Source organism: Castanea sativa, chromosome 2 (genome assembly GCF_040712315.1).
Source record: "Castanea sativa cultivar Marrone di Chiusa Pesio chromosome 2, ASM4071231v1".
Classification (NCBI taxonomy): Eukaryota; Viridiplantae; Streptophyta; class Magnoliopsida; order Fagales; family Fagaceae; genus Castanea; species Castanea sativa.
In genome coordinates, this window is record NC_134014.1 from 29159564 (window position 1) to 29180171 (window position 20608).

The 20608-nt window shown below is 35.2% G+C and overlaps 1 protein-coding gene and 1 pseudogene across 1 annotated transcript; both read right to left on the bottom strand.

Annotated features, from left to right (window-relative positions):
• Nucleotides 1-11641: 11641 nt before the first annotated feature.
• On the bottom strand, nucleotides 11642-13293 carry LOC142624251 (large ribosomal subunit protein eL21z/eL21y). Its single transcript, XM_075797781.1, has 2 exons — nucleotides 12925-13293; nucleotides 11642-12083 (listed from the first exon to the last, which is right to left on the bottom strand). The coding sequence occupies exons 1-2, from the start codon at nucleotides 13159-13161 to the stop codon at nucleotides 11826-11828; spliced, it is 495 nt and encodes a 164-aa protein (XP_075653896.1). The 5' UTR covers nucleotides 13162-13293; the 3' UTR covers nucleotides 11642-11825.
• Nucleotides 13294-14662: 1369 nt separating this feature from the next.
• On the bottom strand, nucleotides 14663-16632 carry LOC142625170 (pyruvate dehydrogenase E1 component subunit alpha, mitochondrial-like; annotated as a pseudogene).
• Between the last annotated feature and the right edge of the window lie 3976 nt (nucleotides 16633-20608).

Consider the following 20608-nt stretch of genomic DNA (forward strand, 5'->3'; position numbering starts at 1 on the left):
AATATTAAGGGAAAAATTGCTTGATTTTAAAGCTTAAAAAGGAGGAATTGTAAACTACCCAAACATAAAGGATGAAAAGTGTTTTTTTCCTAAGTTTTTTGTTTTTGTGTGTAAAACTATGTAGTTTTACTTAAAATGGTGCGCAAAGAAAAAAAAATACAAAAAGTTAACCCAAGAAAATTGTATGTGAAATAGTGAATTTTGGCTCAACAAAGCTTAATAAACCCACAAAAAATTTCTAAAAACACAACAAAATGGCACAACATTTTCATAATACTTTTATAATTTTGTTATATTTTATTTTGACTTGTAAAGAATTAACAGCTCAACAATTTTGAAAATATTGTGATGACAACAAAATGTTTTAACCTTTTCACAAAAAAAAAAATGTTATGTCCACGATATTTTCACAAAAAATCATAAGTAGTAGATTTTTACAGGTTGTTATTGGTGGACAAAAAAGTAATTTCATTGGTAAGTTTAAATTAGATCCAAAAACAAATTACTACCTATACTTTGTTATGAAAGTATTGTAAAAAATATTGTGGATGTACACTTCTTTTTTCACATTACCTTTATTTTTAGTTGTAGTTGGTTCTAGTATGATATTTTATTATTTTATTTCGAATTATAAGGAATTAACATTTTAAAAATTGTGAAAAAAGGCCCTCAAAACAGTGAAAATTGAACAAGCCAAAACTACCGTAGCGAAGCTATGATAGCTTTTCCCGTTCACTATTTTTATATATAGATCACTAAATTTGACTAAACCAAAAAAAAAAAAAATTTATGAATACAACAAAATATTACAATGGTTTCACAATACCTTTATTTTCAACTGTGGCGGATCCCAGTCCAATATTTTATTATCTTATTTTGACCTATATCTTACACCTCAATAGTTGTGAATATATTGTAATAACAACAAAATGTCATGACATTTGTAGCTGTGCTAGATCTCGGTATGATATTTTATTATTTTATTTTGACCCATAAGGAATTGACACATGCGTCACAACATTTTCACAATATCTCTTTGTATACATTGTACTTAATTATAATGTAAATTTATATTGTAGACACAAAAAAATTGACAAATTTTGTACACATTTACAAAATTTGTACAATATTTACCATTTTTTGTGCAAATATGTATAATATTAACCACTTTTGTGTATTTACAAAGTAAACTTGCATTGCAAGTACAAAGTAAACATATAAAGATCTTAAAAAAACAAAATAAAAACAAAAACAAAGCTCAAACCAATTGGCATACTTGAAGGGGGAAAAAAATGAAAAAGTGCACCTCACTAGTTGAATAAACCAAAAAAACACTATTCATGAGCCTTTGGCTCTTTTTATATAGTTAATAGATATGTCAGCTTACATAAATATTTAAAAGAAAAAGAAACTTTTGGCACTGTAGAAATTAATGTTAAAATGTTGTGGACTTAGCATTTTTTTTATTTGATCTATAAGAAACTGAGATCTCAATAATTGTGAAAATATTGTGATAACAATAAGTGTTGTAACATTTTCTCAAAACATTTGTTTTTAGTTGTGGTTGGTCACAATCTCATATTTTATTATTTTATTTCGACTTGTAAGAAATCGACACGTCAATAATTGTGAAAATATTGTAAAATTTGTAATGTCAGTATAACAATTTATATACCAGCTTACATAAATATTTAAAAGAAAAAAAAAACACAAACCGATTATGGAAAGGAAAAAAAAATTGTAGGCACTGTAGCTACCGTGCTAGTTGAATAAACCAAAAGCACTGTACCTACAGTGCATTAGCGCATTCGCAAAAAGTGTTGTAACATTATCTCAAAACATTTATTTTTAGTTGTGGTTGGTCACAGTCTCATATTTTATTATTTTATTTTGACTTGTAAGAAATTGACGCGTCAATAATTGTAAAAATATTGTGAAATTTGTTGTGTCAGTATAACTATATATATACTCGCAAACATAAACATTTAAAAGGAAAAAAAAAAACACAAACCGATTACTGAAAGAAGAAAAAAAAAACTTTAGGCATTGTAGCTACAGTGCTAGTTGAATAAACCAAAAGCACTACAGTGCATTCATGCTTTTATATATGGCTTTTGTTAACGGGTATTGTTCAGCACCCGTTAAGGTTGAATTTTTTATTAATAAAGTATAGTTGCTTTTTTAGAGTAGAAAAAAGCATAGTAACGTGGCACTTAAAGTGTCAATAAAGCATAAAAAATTGGGCATTTTACAACAGGACCAAAATACCCTTTTAAGTTCTTCATCTTCCTTTCCTCAGCTGGTACTTTTCCCAGCTGGTACTTTTTGAGTTTTTTCTTTAGATCTACAAAAACCACCATCCAAATACCCAATTTTCAAACCCAAGCCAAATTATCAAGCTTTTCACGTTCCAAATTGAACCCATTCACCAAAGCAACCCATATACAACCAAAAACAAAGGAAGGAAAAGTAGAACCAAAGGCAGAAAGAGAGAAAGGAGAGCGGAGGCTATGGAGGTGGTGGTGACACCGGTGAGCACAGCTAACAGAAATGGTTGTGGAGCTCAAGGCTTTGGCCTTGGCTGATACGAGGGAGAGGATCAAGATAGCAGAGAGGGAGTGAGACGGATCTGGTGGTGGTGGATGGGTTATAGCTCTGGTAATTGCAGTGGTGTTGGTGGACTTTTTTTTTCCCTGGGATTGAAACTTTAGAGAGAGTGAGAGACCAAGAGAGAAGGAGGAGTGAGAAGGGAAGAAGAGAGAGAAGGCTTTAGATGTTAAAGACAGAGAGAAGGGCATTTTTGTAACAAATTTAACTTTTCAAAAATGTTTCTCTCTCTTCAATAAATGTAAATCCATGTGTAGTTTACTTATTATTTAATTCCTTCTTAACGGATGTTGTACAGCACCCGTTAGTAGGACCCTTTATATATAAGATAAGATAAGAAAACGAACTCCAAAATCGAAATATACACACATACCCAAAAAAAAGAGGAGGGGGGGAGGGGTTAATTGGAAAATGTCAATTTGGTCAATGGCCAAAGTCAACGTTAAAGGATTAGGGCCAAAATTGGAAATTAACATTAATTTCTAAACAATATAATTAGTAGGTACTGTTACAAAATTGTATTTTTTAGTAACATCTCGAGTCTAAAAGACTCGATTTTGAGCTTATAAATCAACTCTCAAAAACTCAATTTTCATGGTCTGATTACGTCTGATATGGCATTTTTTTCACGTGGTGTCCACTTGGAAATCGAGTCTCTAACACTCGATTTATAAGCCAACCCTTTAAGCATCGATTTGTATGTGCTAGCAAACAAAACAAAACACTTTACTGGTACTTTTCTGATTGTTGTGTGTAAGGAGTTTTCTTGGGCCACGGAGTTAATGGGAGGTGAGGTCAAGTTTGATGTAAACTACTCTGACACTTGTGTCCCTTCCTTTTGTACATTACAGTGAAAGAAAGCGTGAATAGGGAAAAAATCTCTGACACTGAACAGAAACCCAACCTCAAAACCAGAAAATTGGCACAAAAAAATACCCAAAACCTCACAGCAAATACCCAAAAAGTCAACTTCCAAAATACCTAGAAAAAAAAAACAAGCAAACATAGAAAAACAGCTTCCAAAACCGAGAAAATCAGTTTCCAAAATACCCAGAAAATTAGCTTCCAAAATACCCAGGAAAAAAAAATGAACACAGAAACCAGCTTCCAAAATCCAGAAAATTAGCTTCCAAAATACCCAAAAAATCAGTTTCCAAAATACCCAAAAAAAAAGCTTCCAAAAAACCCAGGAAAAAAAAACGAACATAGAAAAACAGATTCCAAAATACTAGAAAATTAGTTTCCAAAATACCAAGAAGGGGTGAGAAGTGTTTTAGGCCGACGGAGCTTGGTGGTCAGCCATGGAGCATGGGCTTGAGAGCAGATCAGAGACATGGAGCACGGGTTTGAGAGCAGATCAGAGAGAGGGAGAAGGTTCTAGTCTTCTACAGAGGGAGAGAGAGAGAGAGACAGCTTTTGAGTTTTGATAGAGGGAGAGAGAAACCGAATGAAAAATGAATAAAAAATAAATAATAAATAATATTTAAATGAAATGGTAAAAAAAATAGAAGTTTTTGATATTAGTTGTATTGTAAAATGGTGTGTTATATGTTATAAAATTGGGTTTTGAACTGGTAAATGCTAAATTTTTTAGGATTGTTGATAGGTATGCTCTTAAAGGAGTAGGTAGGAAAAAAATTTCAAAGTACATAATTTATTTTTTCTAAGTTTGCAGAGTCACGGGGTTAAGATGCTTAAAACTTCTCTCTTTTTCTGCGTTTGAGGTTTGCTTTAGTCAGGCATATTTATTGGAGTAGGTAGGATCAGGACTCAATAATTCTAGGCTCAGTCTATTATGGCTAGTTGGCTTGGATGGAGGGGTCATGTCCACAGGTCTTTTTGTATCTTCATTTTCGGCCAAAATTGGGAATTAAATTGGGCGGCTTGTAAATCGAGTCTTAGAGACTCAATTTTCAGGTGGTCACCACGTAAAAAAAATGCCACATCAGACGTGATCAGACCATGAAAATTGAGTCTTTGAGAGTCGATTTATAAGCTCAAAATCGAGTTTTTTAGACTCGAGATGTTACTAAAAAATATAGTTTTGTAACAGTGGTTACTAATTATATTGTTTGGAAATAAATGTTAATTTCCAATTTTGGCCAAGGATTAGCCAATGATGATAGAAACCCGAAACCATTTCGGGTTAGACTGAAGAGAAGACCTACAAAGGTGGCGGATAACTGCTTAGTGCTAGCAATAGCATAGCAAAATCGAAAGGTGACACGTGTCATAATGAAATCATGATTGTTGTCACAAAATCTATAGTAGTGTGTGGGGTGCGTGGGCGTGACAATGCATGACTGGAGTTCTGACAGTGATCGGCCGGTGGCTTGGATGGTGGCGAAATGGGTATCCTCCTCAAGCAGCTCATGTAATGTAAGGGTGTTTGATGACCCATTTTTGGTGTTTTGGTTGTTCGATTGGTGAAGCACTCAATGAGGAGAGTTGAGTGACACCTGATGTTTAAGAGAGTACTACCGATGTTGGCTATGGGGATGGGGCTATGTTTTAGGTTTCCCTTTCAATCATCCCGTAAATAAGCATTTGAATGTTTGTATGGTGGTTTTAGATGGCGAGGCAGATCATCTAGTGTGAACGAGCATAGGTTCGTCAGGTGGCTCATGGCTTGATTGAGATTTTCATATTTGTACGTAAGTGATGGTTTTGGATGTTGTTTATGTGGGTTGGATTTGGAGGCAGGTCCGAGCGGTTGGCTAGCAACAGAGATGGATTTGTGTGTCAGTTAAATTTATGGAATTTTAATGTGTTTAAGAGCGCAGGTTGCTTGCCACAGCACTCGCACCAATTGTGCTATCTCAAATGCCATTTTGACACACCAAAACATATTTTATCTATTTTATCATTTTATTTTATAATATATCGTACATCAAATGTTATATTTTAACATTAAAACATATTAAAATAATATATGTGGGGAGTAAAAAGACCTTGATGGAGATGTGGGCCTTTGGGCCATGCTAAGGAAGGCCGACCTGCTCTTGGATTTAGAACTTGTTAGTACTACGGGTCGGCCCATACGCCGAGGATCCGAGGATCCAGCCGAGGGTGAATTTCTCTTCGGACGGACGCCGGAGAACCCGGGACTTTATGGTAAAGGTTAGGGAATGACACGGTCAAGACCAATGGTTAAAGGGGGTAAACCCTTGAATGTCCTAGAAGCACCGATGTTAGAGAAATACCAAAGATAAAGGCTGCCACCTCCACATTAAAGACCCTGTACCTACCACCCTGGCCGCATTAATGGGGAAGTGACACCTGAACAGTGGAAGGAAAACTTCTGGTTACTATTCAAAGGCACTGAGAAAAGAAATATCTAGGCTAAGGGGGAGTTGGGGCAACACGTGTACAAAGTATCAAAAAGAGAAGTATTTAAGGAGCAACTTAGAACAGAATCAAGGGGCTCCCTTCTTTGTAATCTAAAAAGAAAGAGAAAAAAGAGAGAGAGAGAGAATATAAGAACATCTCTCGGCTTACGTCCGAGCAGGTTGATTTACAATATCCCTTATTGTTTTCAAGTGTTTGCAATCTTTGACTTGTCATTTAATCCTCAAACACTTCTAACCTGGGTTTCAAGCCCACACTCTACAAATTCATATTGTTTAAGGCTCATTGGGCCTGAGCCCGTAACTGTTCTTGGGGCCAGGTGCAATTGTGCACTTACAATATAAATAACCAATAAAAAATTATTTAATTTCTTAAAAACACCCAACCCACCACCACCAAATTTGGCGAGGGAGATAGAGATTTTTTTATAAAAAAAATCGGGGAGGTAGATGGAGGTTAAAAATAAAATAAAAAATTTTGGTGAGGGAGATGGAGATAAATCTTAGTGATGATGCTCTAAAATTTGTGTGATAAAAATGGTAAAGAGGATTTGGAGTGTTGGATTATGAAAGAGGAAGAGGAGAAGTGGAGAGAGAGAGGGCTGAAAATAATGAGTGGTTGAGAGAAAAAGTTGAGGAGATATTTTGTTGAGGAGATGAGTAAAAAGAAAAAATAGAAATCTACTGTTCATCAATGCTAAAACTTTTTGCATTTAGAATATCTGATGTGGGATGTTTTTTGATGTTTGGAGTGCCAAATGCCAAAAATTTGGCATTTGGCACACCTAATGCTAGTGCTCTAATGCAAGGTGGGTCTAATGACTGATCTGTGATTTTTTATCAAAGTGATCATTGTTGTAAGATTAGATTTTTTTTTTTTTTTTTTTTCCTGAAAGGCCACAAGAAAATGGCTCTAATAGACTAACACCATCTTGAAGTTAAAGTGAAATATAAACTATTATTGATCAAAAGTGTAAAGAGAGAAAGAGAGTGGACACATAGAGATAAAAAATAAAAAAACACAAGGAATTACATGGTTGGTGCTGACGTCCACGATTTGAAGCTCTTAAATAGCTACATCTTTGATATTCTCAAGTATTAAACTACAATGACCCTCATAGGCTATATCTTGTAGGGTCTAGGATTTGGGACTCCTGTCTTACATAAACAAGTACTAAAAAGAGAGAGAGAAAAAAAAAATTGCACTAGGGTAGAGAACTATGCTATTTATGAAAAGTTTGGGCTTAACTTAGGAAAAACTTTATTTGTATTATCTTATCTATAAAACGAATCAAACGCAAGTCTAGGTTTAAGCTTAAATATTAAATGAGTCAAACTCAAATATAATAATGTATGATCAAGCTCATGAGTATAAGACTTGATTTAAGTATATATAATTTGATATGTTTATATAGACTAGATATTGGATTTTTTAGTATTTATAATTTCAAGATTGATGAATATAAACTATTATGTTCAAATAACAAAAATCCTTATATTTTATTATTTCAAATAATATAATTTTAATAAGGGTAAAATAAAAAATTAATCCTCTAAGTTTCTTCAGATATCATTTCAGTCCTCCTATTTTGTTTTTGTTCATTTAGTCCTCTAACTTTCAAGTTTATTCAATTAAGGCTTTTTCATCAACTTTTGTTATATGTTGTGGTTAATTTTTCAATTTTATAAATTTTTCTTCAAATTTTTTTAATTAAAAAAATTCAATTAAAGATTGAAAAATATTTTTCAGATTTTATTTCAAAAAATCTTAACAAAAGCTAACGGAAATGCCTTAATTGAATAAATCTTAAACTTAGAGGATTAGAAGACTGAAATAAATAAAAGCAAAGTTAGAAGACTAAAATGAAATTTGAAGAAAGTTAGAGGATCAGTTTTGCATTTTCGCCTTTTAATTATTAATTTAGATTTGTTAAGATGTTTATTATATATGGTGAAATGATAAGTTAATTAATTATTTCATGAAAAAACTCGAGTTTATTAGACAATAAAATAAACCAGGCATAAACATAAAATATAGTTTAATGATGAGGTTGAACGTAACTTATATTCAAAATAAAATTAAATGAACAAATACTAAACTTTTAATAGTAAACTTGTCTCAACTTTATTCAAGACGTTTACTGGCCTACTCCAAAAGGAGTGGAACTAGCATATGTGACAGGGTACTCATTTAGAAATGGACATGGAGTAAGCATCGCAAGTCATATGTCTCATTTGTCATATGTGTACACACAAATTTCATAAGAGATTTATCACAAGGTCACAAAATAATGTAACAAATGATTAATTCATATTGATTTATATGAAAGCGAGTGCAATTTTATGATTGAATCTTTACAATGAAGGAATACAATAAACTCTTCTGATTTGATCTCCATGGTGTTTTATGATTCAAAGGGCTATGTAGCTTGATCTTGAATCGTGCTTTGATGTCTCCAAGTTGGATGTGTGATTGAATGTATTTGATTTGATCTCGAGGGCCGTTGGATTAATCTTAAACTAAATCAAAAGAAACTTGAAGCAAAAATTCCTACTTTGATTCGAAGTAGGAATGAGCCTTGATTTTGAGAGAGTAAGAATGCTCTTTCAGACTAAATATTTGTTATGTTTAGAGAATTAATAGGAGATTTATCTTTTAGCTATATACTTTTTCAAATACATATTTCAACCCTCTCTTTATCATTTTTCTATTTCATTTAAATATTATTTATTACATTCATTCTTTATTCATTTTTTAATCTTCATTTATTCTTACTCTATTCATTTCCAAATTCCAACAACTATATTTCAATAATAACTTCTTCAAAGTTTTCAATAATCATCTTTCTCAAATATGGTAATATTTCTTAAAGGGATTTTTATTTTTAATTTTTTTGATCAGTAAGGGATTTTTAATTATTCATTAACTTATAATTAATTACTATGTTAAAAAAAATTTTCATACTTTTCATTGAAAAAAAGTCCACCACACATATTAGACCAATTCTTTTTATTTCTTATTATTCCTTAAATTATAATTTTTTTTTTTTGTACAAGATAGAATATTACTCTAACCTAATCTAAGTTTATATGTATGTGAATCTCCCTCCTAAAGACTTGAACCTCGGCCTTTACCCTCCACACACTATAAGTACTTGTACTTGTGGAGCAACCATCACATCAAGAGTGTGCGGTGGTTATAATTAATTTCCTTAAAAACACTAAACATACATATTATCATTAAAAACAACACCACCGCATAGGTACACACCATACGTTTTCCTTTTTTCTCCTCCCCTTTCCTTTTTTGTTTGCAGCCGATTCTTCCTCTTCGGCCTCTATACCATTGTATTGATTGTAAAAAAATTCCTATCTAAAATAATTTTAGAGCATCTGGGACCATGCCCAAAGCCTTTCGCATCGATCTGGAAGTCTTGGAGCTCTGGTTTCGTCAAGTTGTCCTAGTTCCAACGGTAGATTGAGAAGGTTTTCATAGTTGTGGAGGTGTGTGCTGATGGTTCGACTTGTTCAGATTTTTAGCTTTGTTGTTCTAATTTAATTGGTTTTATGAGAATAAGATTGTTGTGTGTTTTGATTGAGAAGAGGAGAGAGATCTTTGCCTTCAAAATTTTTTCTGGGATAAAAAAATCCTTTGATTTCTATCTCAATAAGAGAATTAGGGGTGTCCACGGGTCGGTCCGGGTCGGGTTTGTGCCCAACCCGGAACCGACCCGCTCCCATCGGGTGGGAGGTTGAACGACCCGCAGCCAACCGCCGGCAACTTCGGGTTGAGTCGGATCGGACTTCGGTGGACAACGGTCGGATCGGTCGAAGTCGGAGTGAGTTTCAACCTCCAATCTTCGCCGAATCTTCGTCAAAAATCGCTGAATCTTCGTCGGAAATCGCTAAATCTTCGCCGGATCTTGCCCAATCTTCACTGACTCTTCGCTGGATCTCGCTAAATCTTCGCCCAATCTGTGCGACAACAACGGGATTGAAGCAAGAAAGACCAACACAAGCCCAGATTTGAACGATAATTGCCATCTCATCGCCGGATCTTCGCCGAATCATCACTGTCTTCGCCGGATTTGTGTGACAACCATGAGATCGAAGCAAAAAACACCACCTCAAGCCCAGATTTAAGAGAAAACTTACATCACGTCGGTCGGATCGGGTTCATCGGGTTTTGGAGAAGAAAACCCGTCATCCGACCCGCCTAGATCGATTTTTCGTGGAGAAGACCCGCCGCCGACCGTCACAGGCGTCGGGTCGGACGGTTTTTGGGCCGGGTCGGACGGGCTGGCCGGGTGAATCGGATGTCGGTTGCTGTTGGACACCCCTAAAGAGAATGCATGCATTACAAAAATTAGAAAGATTTTGATTTTTTTTTTTTCTTGTTTTCTCAATGTGAGTAAAATTGTCTTTGGTTTTTCTTTTTTAAAGGCTCTGAGAGAGAGCTGCCTTGTTCTCTGATGAGAAGTGAGAGAGTGAAGAAACAAAGAGAAGAGAAAAGAAAAAGGGAAAGGGAGGAGAGAGAAAGAATCATTCCTTTATTCAGCCAGATATTTTTTTAATAGGGAAAAATAGTTTAGAGTTGCTACAGTTCTCTCCAGGTCAAAAGAGCTACTGTAGCACCTCTAAAAAAAATTTAGAGTTAGAGAGGCTGTTGGTGGTCTTTTTTGTGTATTTGTTTTCCAAAATTAGCTTTAGAGAGCCTATTGGAGATGCTCTGATGGTTGGTTATTTTGATGTGCGGGGCTGGGTTGGATTCAGTGGTCGGTTGGTGGTTATTTCGATGGGGGCTGGGTTGGATTCGGTGGTCGGTTGGTGGTGATTTCGATGGTTGCTGAGTTGGTTTAGGTGATGTGGGTTTTACTGGTGGTTATTTGGTGGTGAGGATTTGATGCAGGAAGAGAGAAAAATAAGTTGGTGGTGTTGCTGAGTTGGTTGAGGTGATGTGGGTTTTACTAATGGTTATTTGGTGGTGTGGATTTGATGCAGGAAGAGAGAAAAATGAGTTGTTATGATACTTTATGGTATAGTTTATATTATTTCAATGTGTACGTAAAAATAGAAACTATAATGTTAATGAGTTATAAAATAAAATTGCAAAATAGATAAAGTAAGTTTTGAAGAAGTAAAATAGATTTTTTTACATCCACATGCAAATACTCTAATAGTGTAAGTACCAAAATTTTAGTGTCCGTTCCGCCCACCTTATTTTTCAGAAGAAAAACAAATGCAAACAATACAACTGGACAATACAAAGTAAGGATTAAAAAGTCCTAACGGGGGGTAACATGCTCCAATCTATTGCCATAGGAGTAGAGTACCGATGTAAATAAGTTTCATTTGAGCATGCTTTCCCAACACGGAATAGCCAAAAAGACCCCAAAACTTCCCCTTTCACAATGACCATCATGCCATGAAATAGTTAAGAAAATTTCAACCTTCACAGTAGCCAGCCATACATTCACAAAATAAAAAATCACACTTACCTCCCCCCCTCTCTATTATAATCATCTAAAGAAACAGAACCTAGAAATTTGAGGCACATGGAAACAATTTCCAAGAGAGTGGTTTCAACCACATCTTCTAAAGCTGCAAAATATGCAAATACTCCTTTTTCAACCTTATGCTTCGGGACAAACTTTAACACCAAAACAGCAAACCATGAAAATAGAACATTTCAAAAACCATTTGAAATATGATTCCAACATCCAACCAAAATTGTAATATTGCATACAGAACCATCCATGTATTTAAGACCAAATGAAAATAAACTAGAGTCTGCTGATGCAAAAATTCAAAAAACTCTTTTTCAAAGTTAAGAAACTAACAAAGAACCAACCAAACAACAGTAGCAATGACCTAATAACCACCCTTAAGATCATTGACGACATCATATGGAATGGGTGTCACAGTTTCCAGTGTTGCACCTTCCACCATGAAACCTGGTTTGGGGCCCTTTGGCTGTCTCTTTGTGCTAATGACCTCACCTTTTGCCTTTGCCTCAGCCTTCAGTTGATCATTCTTCAGCTTCCTTTGACGGAATTCCTCAGTGCACCTTGAGGGCTGGACATGCTCCACACGCACATGGATCCTCTTCCTGATTATTCTGTTACCCACCTGCATTCACATACAAGCATTCCAATATAATTTGAAACTCTTCTAACATCCCTAGACATATGGTCCAGACTACAATCAACAACAACCATTTTAAATAGTCACATAGTGACCGGAATGCAATTTGACTAGTAATGATCTATTGCACAATGGAGAAATGAAGGAGCAAGAAAACAATAACGAAGTTAGACCCACTACCACTTAAGTTGGAGATTCAAAGTTGGGGGTCCTAAATTAAGTGAGTACGCTGCATTGTCTAGAATGCCATATCTTGACATAGGCAAATGGAGTACGATAAATCGTTCTCCAATAGAAAATCTTAAAGCTGCAACAGTAAATAAATTTCAGTGCAAAGCAGCTTCATCGGGTCATAATAGCACAATAAAAAATCATAACAGAACCATTTTGGACCAATCACAGCCCCTACTGCTCTAAAATCAATAAGAACACATGTATGCGAGGGCATCAGCTACACAAGATAATAGCAGAAAATCAGAGTGATATCTCTTCCAGATAGATAGCCATATAAATTTCAAATCAACCAAAACCACAAAACCCAAAATATCTATAGTCAAGGACAGATTACAAAACCATTTTACACCAATCAAGCCTATTGAGAACACAAGCAAATCATCAAACACAGCACTGCAACACAACACCCAGAAATATAAACCACAATTTCTAAAGAAACTTGCCTTAATTTTATAATCATACATTTCAAATCAAACAAAACCACAAAACCCAGAAATCTAAAGGACTATTTCTACAAAACCCAGCAAGCTAAAAAGAAAAAGATTACTGATACGAAAAAAAAAAACAAAAAGAGAAAAGAAAGGAAGGTTACCTGCTTGTTGATCTCGACTCCAATAGCGCGCTTGGTGACATTCCAGACACGACCAGTGCGGCCATGGTAGAACTTATGTGGCATACCCTTGTGAATGGCGCCGTTAACCTTGACATCGACATAGTCACCGATCTTGAAGGTCCTGAGATAGGTGGTGAGGGCTATGTAACCCTTCTTCCTGAAGGGCCTAGCAAAGAGATCTCGGGTCCGAGAACGAACACCATGACCAGCCGGCATTTTCTTTCTCTGTGTGTTCTCTCTGACTCTCTCTCTGAAATGAAGAGGAGGCTACTAGAACCCTAACAATATTTGTGCTTCGTTTTTATAGCTGTGTCTAGGGTTTCAGAGATGTGGGCTGGGCCGAGCTGGGGTTCACCGCTATCTTTTGTCTCTTTGCCTATTTGACCTTCCAGACCAAAATAATAATAATAATAATAATAATAATAATAAGATATTAAAAATAATAATCTCCCATAAAAATCATAAAAATAAAACACACACATATATATTTTTTGACTTTTTATTAACTTTTTAAACTTTTGACACATAATTCTACAAGTTTCATAAATTAACATCTCATTATAATTTTTTTTATTTTTTATTTTCTTTAATTAAGATACTACAATATTAGAGAAAATTACAGTAGGATTTTTATTTTTTTAAATCACATTAGGATTAACAAAAAAAGAGAGAGAAATTTACGTTAGGACTCCTTTTAACTCAAAATCCTAGCAACTACCACAGACACTTAATACTATTGTGATTTCTCCAAATTACCGCTCATCTGACCTTGACAGCTCACCAAGCAAATCTATGGTTACTAGGCTCGTACAGCTTTTTGCCCTCCTAACACAAAAGTTACACCTCCAACATCAACTGTGTCCCCTCCAGTTAACTCAACTAATAAAGTCTCTGATAGTTGAATAAGAGATCTGGGGTTCAAAACTGATTAGTGTCTTAGTCTGATAATAAAGAGTTATCATCAGGAGTGGACGCTATAGATTGAAACTCTCTCTCTCAAAAAAAAAAAAACTTTGTCCCTCCATCATAGCAAAAGACATTAATATGCCCCTCTTCCTTACCCCTTCCCTTGCTTCACCCTTGCAAAAGACAAATTACTCCATCATACCCAACCCCTGTCCCTTCCTCCTTTAGCTCATTGCCTTTTGATCCCATGGCCATAAAGACTATTTTGGCTATTGCACCTTCACCAAAAAGAGCTTAATCCCTCCTCAACATTTGAACCTTATTTCATCAAAATAGAAACCCCATCCCATATCCCTATGGACAATACCATAGCACTTCCTTCTTTTCCCTCTTTAGCCAACTTATCCAAATCTTTTTAGAGCACTAACCCACCAAAAATTTCTCATATCTCTCTCTTTGGAAATCTCAAACTTTCTAACTTTCAAACCTTTCTTGCTTATGCATTTTCCCTCTAGCCACGACAAAGAGAGAACCTTATGGCCTATTTGGAAGTTTAGAGAGGGAGGAGAGTAGATGAGAGTAGTGGGGAGGAAAGTAGAGGGGAATGATTATCTTTCACCTTATTTGGATGTTTTTAAAATTAGTAAGGGAGAAGAGAGTAATTAGCCCTTCCTCTTATTTGGATGTTTTAAAAATTAGGATGAAAATGAGAGGAAATGATTTAAATAGACAAATTTACCCCTTTAATCAACATTCTCTTTTCTGATCCAAATCACACAAAACCAATAAAGTCAAAATCTCAAATTCAATTTTAACCTAAAATCCACAAATCCTTACAGTGATTATTCTCGCAGATCAAAATCGCAGGCAAATCCCAAAGCGCAGAGATATTCAAAGCCTCAAACAACTGTCCCTAATTGGCAGCACCGTCACCATACAAAGCAAACATAACTATTCCATCCTTCTTGTATTTCTATGCAAAAGCCAATACACAACCTAACAAAACCTGACCTTCGACGATTCCATGTCCACTGTAAAACCCCGAGTCCTTCTTGTAAAAATGCATAGATCCTCTCTTTTGGAGCAACCGTTTATGCGGCCCATGAGCTTGGAGAAAACCTCCAATAGTGTCCCGTCACGGTCGAGGAAAGTACAGTGATTGCGATAAGCGATGATAATGCTATCTTTCTTCGTGATCGCGACCTCCATCCTGACAGCAATGGCCTTTTGGCTGTTGTATAGGTGGTAAAACCCACTGATCAGTTTGGCCTTGTAGATCAAGTCGATGACGATCTCCATGCGGCGCATCATCGCCATGTCGCGGAAGAAGGAGAGGAGCTCCGATGGCGTGGTCTCGACCAAGCGCGACAACGATTCGCATTTGTGAGAGGTGAATGGAACGAAGGTCTCGATCGTGAAGGTTCTGGTATCGTCGGTTAAGAGTTGACAGCGGAGATTTGGGGAGATGAAGGCGGAGATAAGGCAGAGGAGATTGGAGCACGAGGTTGAAGAAGCTCTAGCAATTTGAAATTTATGTACTATTAACAACGACTTCGTTAATTACTGCTTGTTTCTAGGTAAAATGTTACTTTCTTGGAGAAAATATCCTGTCAAATATTGAATAATTTCTTTTTGAATAATCAAAGATTATTTATATAATCAGTTTGTAATTTTGTTAATTTAAAAAGGGTTAATTGGGAATTCATTTGGTCAATAATTTATCTACTCTACTCTCCCTCCAAATCTCTCCAATTTGAGGAAATTAAAAATGAGGGGTTAGAGGTAGTTGAAGCCTCTCCAAACCCCTCCTTCTCCTTCCTTCCAAACAAGATAATTTAATTACTCTCCCTCCCTTTACTCTACTCCCCCTCCTTTTTTAAACTTCCAAACAAGCTATTAAGGTCTCACCTCATTTTAACCCCTGGAACCACCTTTTTTGAGCCATATACCCATAATAATCAGGCCCTCCTTCATTAAGGACGTTTAAGTCCAATCAACAACAACCTCCTTAGATGGATTCGAGCTTACCCAAATTATTTTTGGGTTCAAATCAAATAGGAGAAGGAAAGAACACTTTGGATCAAAACTCCCTTTCTTCCTCTAAACACACAATTCAAGTAGGTTATAATACCTTCTTTCACTAACCTTACGTTAGTGTTTTTTTACAATAATGCTTACTTCCTCCATTCCTTCTTGTTGGACAGAACCTCACATCGTTCTCAAAGGTACCTTTCATCGTGGAGGTCACTCAAACAGTTTGAGGAGAATTAGAAAGAACGATGTTGGAGCCCAAGAAATCAAGACAGTCACTCTCACTTTGGAGAGCACTCTCATCCACCTTCCCTTGCTGAGGAAGAAGGAAACAATCACAACCATCTGAGTCCTCTATCAACTCTATTGCTTTTGTTTATCAATAGATTCCCTTCTAAACCAACCAAAAAATTGCTTTGTGTATTGCATCTTACTTAACCCATGCCTCATCACTTGCCAGACCCTCTTCCTCGTCTAGAATTGTAGAGGCGTTGGAAACCTAAATTTCCACATAAACACTGTTAATCTCACCCACACACATAGACCCTCAAATTGTTGTTGTTGTGGAAACTCACATATCTGACCAACGAGCAGAAGATGTATGCTACTTGGTTTAGTGGCAATATCTGGCTTCTTTGGAACTCTTGGAATACAAGACTCAACGTTCTCTCCACAACTGACCGGACCATCCGTGCATTTGTTCAAGTTAGCCCCTCCAACCTCTTGCCACTCTAACATCACACAAGCCATTATCTTCCCTATCACTGCTTGGTCAACATAGTTAGCCCACAACAAAATGATTATGGAAAATCAAACTCTTTGAACCAAACAGCATCCTAAAGAAAATAAGATCCCTCGGCATAGATCTTTGTTTCTCTCTCCTATCAAAGTAAATTTTCTCAACAAAGCTAGTATCTTTATTGGTTGAAAACCCCCTCTTCCGAATTTTTTCAAACTCAATACTAATGGATCAACTTGCGGAAGCCCAGACAAAACTAGTGTTGTAGGCCATATAAAAGATAGCAGAGGTTATTGGATTGGAGGTTTCTCCAAAAATATTAAAACTACCCACTCCATAGTAGCATAACTTGGAGTCTATAAGATGGTCTTACTCTTGCTAAAACCTAAACATTCAAAAGCTCATTATGGAAATGAAAGTCAAGCTTGGACCAGAATCTCCATATATCCTTCCTTTTTTGCTCCGGTTTACTCCCTACTCACTTTGACCCGGAACCTAACGATTTCACTCATAAAATCTACTTTTCTCAAGTCCCATGTTACCTAAGGACTCATCCTGATATTTCAAAAAAAATCTTGAAATTTCAATATAAATACCCCTTTCTAGCATCTGTTCAAAGCACCTTAAATTTCAAAGAAAAAACTAAAATTTCCCTCTCTATTTTTGTCCTATTATCTAGAGTTAGTAGTGCGAATGTTCCTTTGTTGTTTTGGTCCTCTTGGTCTCAACTCACTATAAGGGGTAGCTTGGTCCTCTTGGTCTCAAGCTATCAACTTTCTATTAACAAATCTCACTCTAGAGAAGCTTTCTTACTTGGAGTGCTCAAGAGTGCTAGTGCATGCAAGTAAGGTTTCTAAATCTCTCTTTAACTATGCCCTAGTTCTTTTCAATTCAAGCATGTTTTATTTCGAGTTCGTCATATGTTTTTTACTGTTAGCATGTTAGATGTAGGTTGTTCTTAGTCCTTGCATGTTTTAGGATTTTAATTTAAATAACATGTTCATATGCTCTTAGATCAGGGTTTATTACATCACACATATTCACCTTGCTTTGACTTTTGCATGCCTAGAACAGGGTTTTCATCATGCTTATGAATGATTGTTTCAATCTTTAACCACATGTTCTTGGATGATATAAACTGTTGAATAACGTGATATGATCACTGCCCACCAAAGTGTAGAAGACCGATTTTACTAGGCAAGGTGGGTGCCAAACACCTTTTCATCTTGTAACTTAGCCTTTGAACTTAGATTAAGGTTAGTAGATTATTATTTCTCTTGTAATTTTCATTTTCTAGATTGTGACTAAGAATCAAAGCCATGTACCTTTCTTATATTAATATTATATCTAGAACCAAAACCATGTAATTTTCTAATTATTTTCAAGAGATGTGCAATTTCAATTCATAAATAAAAATATGTACTTTTCAATTTGCTTCACATAAAACCAAGTTAAAAGTGATTAAAAAAAAAAATACATGCAACCATCATTGCGACTACAGGTTCTATACCAATGGTTAAGCATAGAAAATAAATGGTGTGATAAAATTGACATGTTAAATTTCCATAACATTAGTTTGAATCTTGAATTGATTTCTTTTATGATTTTCCTTTAAAATGGTAATATGAGGAGAAGACTGGTAATGAACCAGGTTCAATAGAATGTTTCAGGTCGATACATTTGAAAAAGGACAATGTTTCTTTTGCTAGTAAAAAAGCAAAGGAATTACATGTATGTTATTAAAAAAATTTAAAAAAGTCTTATTGAATTTAAAGTTTGTACATATCTAATAAAGAATCAATATTTTTTTTGGGAAAATGTGCAAAGTTGTGATTTTTTTCGTAGTGTTTTGTTGGCTGTATTCCATACCAATTTTATTGTAATTCCTTTATTTTATTTCTTTGTATTTTTGTGGGTTTTAATGTATGTGGGGCTAGGTTTAGAGTTGGTGAAGAATTGCACATTCAATGGAACTTGGGATGACTCATAAGTAGCTTGGGACTGCAGCACATGGGAGTGGACATGTGAGGAGCATGTGAAGAATTTCAAAACTCAGTTACCGTTGTGGTGACTCGTGAGTGACTTGCGAGTGAGCCTAACTATGAGTTACCCATGCGTTACACTGATAAGCCCATTTCTTTGATGCAACCTTCATCCTTTTTTTCAACAATATACATACCCTTATTTCTCACGAAATTGTAAGGAGAGTTTTTGAAGGAAAAAACCCCCTAGAAATACCATTGGAGAGTTAGTGAATTTGAGCCTACAAAATTATTACTTAATTCCCCTATATTTTCTCTGCTCTCTTCCCTCTCTCATTGACTTACCTTTAGGAGATTAACCTATACACATCCTACATAAAAACTGAGTGTTAAGTGTGTCTTGGACATTGAGAAGCATTTAGCTTAGAAAAAATTCTACTAGAAAAATGTGGCGGTGCAACCAGTTGATGTTACGAGATTCAAAAAGTTAGAGAAGAAAAGACTTCGTGAAGTTAGTTGGTAGTTGAAGCTTGGAGAGCTTAAATGCAGTGGGTAGATTAGGCTTGAAGGGTCTCTTTGTTATCCATGTACTTAGCTTATTCTCTTAGAGCTTCAATTCAGATTGTCAAGCCACGAAGAGATTTTTACATTGGGTTCTCCAGTTCTCCTCTTCGATAACACATCCAATGTTATCTTTGGTTTGCAGTCTTTTACTTATTGCCTTTACTTAATTGCTTTGTTCAATTATGTTCATCAATTTGGTAGTTTAGCTAATTAATTGGCTAATTACGTAAATTTAATTGGGTTTAGCCTAAAATTAATTGGTAATTAAAATTGGGGATCTAAATCATCACCTAGTTATTGGCTAGTACATTTTAGAAATGGATGGTAAGAAATTAGAGGTTGCATCTCTAGGTGTGATTGTGAATGATAGTCAAATATTTTTTGAAGTGACTGGACCTCATACTCATGGTCGTGTGCTTGGCATGGGTGCCGGTATCAAGCTTAGAGATGTGTTTGGCCCAAGTTCATCTAGCCATTATAGTAAGTGACGTCAAGAGTATAGCCTGAAAGAGAATGAGGATTTTATGTTTCGTTTGAAAGAAATAGAGTATAAAAGGTTTGCTAAGAAAAAAGAATTGGAGGGAATAATTAGTCAATTAAAAGAGGAGATGCCTTTTGTTATATCAAATGTATTGAAATTGATGGGCTTCCTAATTCTATGCAAGCACCTACCACACATAGTGCATTCTTTCAGTATAATCAATATTTTTATTTTTGCTATTTTCTTGAGCTTGTTGAAATAAGTGATAAATTTACTAAATATGAATTGCTGAATTTAGATTAAAAAATATGTGATTGAAGTTAGTAACTCTTTGCCTATCCAATTAAAGTACATGATTTTTGGGTTTGCAATGAAAATGTTATTAATATGATTGTGTAACTTGATGGGGATGATTTGCATACTACTATTGTTAGTGCACATATTTTTGTGTGTGAGTTGTGGTGGTGTTGTATGCATCGTTGATGGCTCTAGGGATGTATTGTTGATGTGTTTATTGTTTTTTTATTATTATTATGACACATTGCTATTATCGGTGCATATATAATTTTATGTAGCTTTTTGTGGTGATGAACAAATTATTAATAGTGTCAGGAATGTACTATTAATATGGTTATTGGTGGTGAATGTATTCTTTGGAGTTCTCCTTCACAAGAGAACTCAAGGTTCTTGTTGATAGTAAAGATTTATCATCGATACAATGTTTGTGTTATTATAATTGTTTTTTTTTTTTTTTGTTGACGATATTGTCATTTATTGTGGTGGTTGTTGCCGATGTTGTTAAATGAAAACATTTTAGTTGGTTCTTTGTTATAATTTGTGTAGTAATAATTTTTTTGTAAATTTGTTCAGTTTAATCTAAAATATTGTAGACCAATGTTGGAGGAGTCACAATGTGAATAATGACATAAAAGATTCCATAGAAGATGACTCTAAGGAGGA